The 7278-nt window shown below is 39.9% G+C and overlaps 1 protein-coding gene across 1 annotated transcript; it reads right to left on the bottom strand.

Moving 5' to 3' along the window:
* Positions 1-1732: 1732 nt before the first annotated feature.
* On the bottom strand, positions 1733-4995 carry LOC119675331. The gene is made up of 3 exons (XM_038086523.1): positions 4170-4995; positions 3194-3915; positions 1733-3127 (listed from the first exon to the last, which is right to left on the bottom strand). Exons 1-3 carry the CDS (start codon positions 4993-4995, stop codon positions 1733-1735), a joined length of 2943 nt encoding a protein of 980 aa, XP_037942451.1.
* Positions 4996-7278: the final 2283 nt, after the last annotated feature.

The following is a 7278-nucleotide window of genomic DNA, read 5'->3' on the forward strand; positions in this document are numbered from 1 at the left end:
CATAGACTTGTTAGACATATCCATAGTGCGATAGATGGTAAAAAATATTGCACTGCGGCATTTATAGATATTTCTCAAGCTTTTGATCGAGTATGGCATGAGGGCCTCCTGTTCAAACTAAAACTGTATCTACCTCTAAATTTTTTCATATTTATAAAATCATACCTCTCGGCTAGGCACTTTTTCATTAAGCATGGAAACGAAACTACAGTACTTCATGATATAGAAGCAGGAGTACCTCAAGGTAGCATAATGGGACCAATGCTTTATCTTTTATTTACTGCGGATCTTCCTTTTACCGATGAGAGTGTTATAGGTACATTTGCAGACGACACAGCTATTTTATCAGTTGACAGTGACCCAATCCGTGCTTCCACCAAACTTCAAACCTGCCTTGATAATGTTGCTCTCTGGATGATAAACTGGCGTATTAAACCGAATGAATCAAAATCTGTCCAGGTAACATTCACTACAAAACGTTCTACGTGCCCGCCGGTCTTAATTAACAATACTCAATTACCACAAGCTGTAGAAACAAAATACTTGGGCATACATCTGGATAGTAAGCTAACCTGGAAATCGCACATATTCAAAAAGCGTAAAGCCTTGGGTCTTAAATTACGAAACTTATTTTGGTTCCTCAGCCGAAATTCCAAACTGTCACTCGACAATAAGCTGCTTATATACAAATCTGTACTTAAACCTATATGGAGTTATGGGACCCAATTATGGGGTACTGCAGCAGACTCAAACCTGGCAATTATACAGCGCTTCCAATCTAAAACACTACGAATGATCACAAACGCACCTTGGTATATAACGAATGAACAGCTACATAAACAATTACATGTTCGAACAATCAAGGATTTTAAAGAATTACGCTCAACGCTTATATATGCACCCAAACCCTCTGGTTACTCAACTGATGTCCCCTTCCAATACCTTTACAAGGCTGAGAAGAAAAACATCGCGAGACATTTTAAATATGTATATGTAGACAATACACTTTTATTTTAAATATATATGGATATGTCACTGGGCATAGTCCATACGTGCCTTTCTTTTTATATCGTAATAACCATTATTACGATTTAAATATATATATATATTACTTATTGTCATTCATTCCTGACAGATTGTAATAAATAAATGGATTTCAAAAAAAAAAAAAAATTTTAAAATTTCAATTTTACAATATGATTAGTTTATCTTAAATTAAGAAATAAATAAATATAATCAAAATAGCGTCTGTGACACATGTCGTCCGTCGACTTTTAATATAATAGTAGTACTCGTGTTATAAATAGTTGTATAATAGTGAGTATAATGTTAAATTATTATATACACGTTATAAATAATAGCTGAGCTATAAAATATATATTAATTATTGTTATTGACCAATTTTAAAAGCGTTCGTTTATTTGATGCTTTAAAATCTTAAAATAAATTTATTTACCTCTAGTACTTAAAATTAATTCTTTTTTACTTACTTTTGGTCGCAGCAACCGTCTTGCCCATTCCGGAACTCAAAAACAAAAGGAAGCACCAATGACAATCAGCTGACACATGAACTGACAGTTCATGTGTGCACTGGGTTGCATTTTCCAATCATAGCTGCACGGTTGCAACGACCAAAGCAAGTTTACACATTTTACAAATATTAACTTTTAGGTATTGAGTGGAGTTCTAACATTCTCCCCTCAGTATGTCTTTAATAAGAATACGACTTACTCTAAACTGCCGCTCCACGAACATCTAATACGGCTAATTTTGCTGCAGGTCTATGATATTGCCCTCGAGTAGTCTGCACTACGGCGCTCCTGGTCTGCCCGTCCCGTGCTTTAATGGCACTAATTACAATTCCTTTCGGCCATGTGTAGCGAGGAGAATTTGGGTCAACAATAATGACGACATCACCTGCTTCGATGGGTTTTATCTTACCAAACCATTTCGTCAGTCTTGTCATCGTTGGAAGCACCTCTTGTATCCATTTTTTCCAGAACCGATCGGCAAGGTATTGCGAATGCCTCCAGGAGGATTTCACGTGCTCGTCGTTAGTATCGAACTTCCCCGGCGGCTTGTTCCCGGAAGATGACCCCAACAAGAAATGATTCGGAGTTAACGCTTCTTCGCTTGCTGTTTCAATCGACAAATAAGTGAGCGGTCTGCTATTTACGATTGATTCTACCTCGCAGAACAGGTTATGCATCTTTTCATCATTAATTTTTGCTTGCGGACTTATTATTGCTCCTAACACTGTTTTTATGGATCGCACCATCCGCTCCCACGCTCCACCCATGTGCGGCGCAGCTGGTGGAAGAAAAACCCATCGTGTTTCCGGACTTGTAAATTCAGCTTGCAATTCATTGAAGTCCACGTTCTTTATTGATTCTCGTAACTCCTTTTCAGCGGCTGTTAAGTTGGTTCCATTGTCACTATAGATGACATTCGGCACTCCTCTTCGGGCTATGAAATTTCGTATCACTATACAACACGAGCTGGCTGACAGGCTATAAGCTATCTCCAAAGGCACTGCTCGACACGTAAGGCATGTAAAAACGACGCCATAGCGCTTCTCTGAGCGCCTTCCTACTGTTACAGTATACGAGCCAAAATAATCTATTCCAACATCTGAGAATGGTCGGGAGTATGCTGATAGTCGTGCTTCTGGTAACACACTCATCTCCGGCGGCTTTGGACTCGCATCACGAACCTTGCAATGTTGACAATTATTTCTTACCTGCTTTAACAGTCTACGCAGTCCCAGAATGTGGTATTTCTGAAAGATTTCGTTAACCACCGTTTCATGATTTAGATGTTTCCATTTTCGATGATACCAGTCTACGATCAACTTAGTTATGTAGTTTTTCCTTGATAGTATAATTGGGAATTTGATTGAATCAGCGATGCATACGGCTTTATCTAATCTAACTTTCAATCTTAAAACATTCTGTGCATCTATGAATGGTGAAAGTTTTCGCAAAGAGCTAATTTTAGAAAGAGTAATATTAGCGTCTCTACTTAATGCGGTCATTTCTTTCTTGTAATCCTGTAACTGGGCTGTCTGGTACAAAAAATTTTCAATCCACTTCAGTTCCTCAACTGACAAGCATTGATTTACAGATTTCTTCTTTTTCATTTCATTAGTTGATAGTAAAAACATAAATCTTTTCACATAGGCCATGCATCGAACTAAACGTTCCCACTCTAAAAATCGGTACACATCTATGAGAGGTTCCTCCTCTGCTACATGAGCCACCAACAATCGTTGCTTTCTGATTTCAGAATCTTCGTTATATTTCTGTACGCCAACATTATTTGGCCAACAAGTTTCTGCTTCATACAGGAACTTCGGTCCCTTATACCAAGGGTTTTTCCAAGTAAAGTCTGGATTACTAGATTGTTTTGTAGCCAAGTCCGCAACATTTAATTTAGTAGGAATGTACCGCCATTGTTCTGCCTCGGACAACTCCTGGATTTCTGCTATACGGAACATTACAAATTGTTTGTAATCTCGTGGGTCAGATTTTATCCACGATAGAACAGCCTTTGAATCGCTCCAATACGTTATACTGGTCACTTTCAAGTCTATTGACCTTTTGATGTTGTTTCCTAAGCGTGCTCCCAATTCCGCCGCGAGTAGTTCCAGTCTTGGAATTGATATTGGTCGTAATGGTGCAACTTTTGCTTTAGAACATATCAAGGAAACATCTATGTTGTTGCGACTCTTCGCTCTTACGTACACCACCGCTGCATATGCAACCTCATCTGAATCTGAATCCTTATTAACCGTAGCGAAGTAACATCTCGGTATCTTCACATTTTTCACACAGCCAAACAGCGACAGCCATTTGTTCCACTCATCAACTAGCTCATTAGGAATAGCGTCATCCCAGCTAACTCCACTTCGCCAAACTTTTTGAAACAAAATTTTTACGTCAATAATGTAAAAGGTAAGCACCCCTAAAGGGTCAAATATTGACATCATCAATCGTAGCAACTCTCTCTGCGTAGGTAATCTATATCCACTTAGAACATCCTCAGTGGCTTTGGTAAACTTCAGATCAAATGTGAGCATATCAGTGTCGGTTTGCCAATGGATTCCCAATACCTTCTCTACCTCAAATGCATGATCTATACGCAAAATTGAAATTCCTGGCCTTGGTTACCTACAGCTTGCAGCACCGCGTTAGAATTTGAAACCCAATTGCGAATATGGAAATTTGCTTTCTTATGAATATTTCTAACCTCATTGACTAGATTAATCGCTTCCTCCACTGTGTCGACGCTATCCAGCATATCATCTACATAATGCCTTTGTAAAATACATTTCACTGCTCGCGGAAACTCGATTTCGTATTCGCGTGCATTACTATTTTTTACCAGTTGTGCAAACGATGGTGAACATGTTGCCCCAAAACTCATAACTAGTAGCAAATAAACGTCTGGGGGTCTGCAATCGTCACAATTTCTCCACAGGAAACGTTGTGAATGTTCAACTTCTTCTTTCACGAGTACTCGATGAAACATCTCTTTAATGTCGCCACTTATACCAATTTTTCCGATTCTGAAATTAACAAGAACATCTACAAACGAAGTGAGCAGATCTGGACCTTTCTCCAAACACGCGTTTAACGAAACTCCGTCATATTGTGCAGCTACATCCCACACTAGTCTTCGCTTTTGTGGTTTATTCGGATTACTGACTGTAAACATAGCTAAGTACCACTTACGTGGATAATACCCCTCGGCTTCGTTAAGTTTCAGCTGGCGTATATAACCTTTCGACTTCATGTCATCGATGTGATCACACACCCAGCTTTGCAACGTTACATTGGAGTGCAGCTTGCGCTCAAAGCACTGAAGTCTACGCAGCGCCATTAAGTAATTATCCGGCATAGTAATATTATTTGATTTCCAAAGCAATCTTGCTACAAAGTATTCACCATTTCGACTTATTTTTGATTGCATACTTTTTTGTTGTTCCAACTCCATAATTTCTAGTTTTTTCGACTTTCAATAACGTTTTCATTACTGACAAAATCTTTCACTAAACGCTGCAAACTCAGATCATCATCGCATTCACAGATGTGTAAATTTAACGTTTCCCTAATAGTATTAGGTTCGTGCTTAATTATTCCATATATGGTCCACCCGAGTCGAGTTTTCGTTGCAGCTGGCTCATTCTTGCCTCCCTCTCTGAACTTCATTGGCATAGCTACCTCTTTATTGATTAGGCCGATTATCATTCGAAGCCTAACGTTTTGATACGATTCTACTGGTAGTCCCTTTAAATGTTTATACTTATCGGTAAGTTCTGTCATATTTAAAGATTGCTCGGGTAGCTCCAGCTTAGCTACTGAACGCACATTGCACAACGAATACCTTTTACCTTCGCGTATTTTGGAGACTTGCAGGTTGACCAGCTCAGAATCAGGTTCCTTGCGTACCGTACCATCTGTCCATCGTAAACAAAGATCTTTCGTTTCACCTTTAATCCGCAGTTGTCTTAATACGTCTTTTTCTATTAACGTTGGACCAGATCCGTCATCCAGAAAGGCATAAATGTTGCAGGTAACACCATTTCCATATATTGTAACTGGAACAATTCTGTACAGCGCTTGTGAAGTTAGTTGATGATGAACCGCCAACGTTTCATTTGCCCCACTTGCAGTTGAACTTATTTGTTTATGTAGCAAAGGGTGATGTTTCATGTTGCAATTGTGTATACCGCACTCTCGGGTCTTCTTCTTGCACGTTCGAAAATCATGCTGCAGTAGACATCTTTCACATAGTCTCATTTCACGCACTACGTCCCACCTCGCGTCTGTTTTTAGTGTTCTGAACCTTGCACACTTTTTCAACGCATGTGCCTCCTTGCAATAAAAGCATGCTAGAATTTTGTGTTTATCGCCTACTGCATCCTGAGGTTCTTCTTCATGAAAATTAATGCGTTGCGCTTTGCGCCTTTCATTATCTGCACTGGCAACAGCACCAAAAACTGGCGATACATTACTTGCTGCTTCTGCTAGTTCATATATCCAATTGCCGAATGTTTTAAGTATTACATTGATATTACGCGATGCAACAGCCCACTGCAATCGCATTTGCGGTGGTAGTTTTTCTACAAGCTCTTGGATAAGCAACGGGTTCACTAAGTGTGAACGTAACTCTGAAGCCTCCATAGGTTAAACCGGCGATCCCAGGGGGATCCACTTAGGCCCATAGGCCCATTGTGATACCGTATTATTTAGAACCCATGGGCTAAAACCATCCAGAACCTTTAACAAAGCTTACGATGCTACATAGATGGAGTTCTCGAAGTTCGTCAAGATCCTCAAAAAAGAAAGCCCCCAAAAATTTAAGGCGACGCCGTGCATGTGCCGGACACGAAGAAAGCAGGTGAGAGGCACTTTCGTCATCCTCACCACAACTGCGGCAAAAATGGTTGAACGGTAGATTCAGTCTCCTAGCATGATTACCTAGAATACAATGACCTGCTAGTAAACCTACTACAAGACTGATATCTCTACGGGACAACTCTAAGAGAGATTTCGATTTTCTATTGTTGGGCTGTGGCCACATTGCATACAGATGCCTGCATATCGCAGAGTCTTCCCATCTTTTGTTAAAAAGTTCGGCACAGGAAGAACTCAAAATCAATTTGCATGAAGTCAACGATATGCCCAGATTGTTTACGTGTTCCGAGTGGTTCCCTGAAGCACCACGTCTGGCTAGCTCGTCTGCTTTACAATTGCCGTAAATATCCCTATGACCGGGAACCCAGATTAGAGAAATATTGAACTGCGTCGACAACTCATTTAGAGATGTGTAGCAGTCAAGAACCGTCCTAGATGTGAATTGGACAGAACTCAAGGACTTTAAAGCAGCTTGACTATCCGATAGTATATATATATTCCTTTCAAGTATATTACCTACTTCTAGACAAGCTAAAGCTTCCTTAATGGCAATTACTTCTGCCTGAAAAACACTACAGTGATCCGGAAGCCTATAGCAGGAGGATATATTCAGCCCCTCTGAGAAAACTCCACTGCCTACGCCGCTCCCAGTCTTTGAACCATCAGTAAAAATTTGCAGACCCTCACCCAGGGAAGGATCTCCTGACAACCAAGCTTCCCTGGATGGGAATCTAACAATAAATTTTCTATCAAAGTCGAGAATCGGAGAGGTGTGGTCAATGTTATTTGGAGTAGGACTGAAAATATTTAGAATCGATCCGTGCCCATAGTCATTACCCTTCCATTGTGAAGTAGCCTT

The sequence above is a fragment of the Teleopsis dalmanni genome, chromosome 2 (assembly GCF_002237135.1).
Source record: "Teleopsis dalmanni isolate 2A chromosome 2, ASM223713v2, whole genome shotgun sequence".
NCBI lineage: Eukaryota > Metazoa > Arthropoda > Insecta > Diptera > Diopsidae > Teleopsis > Teleopsis dalmanni.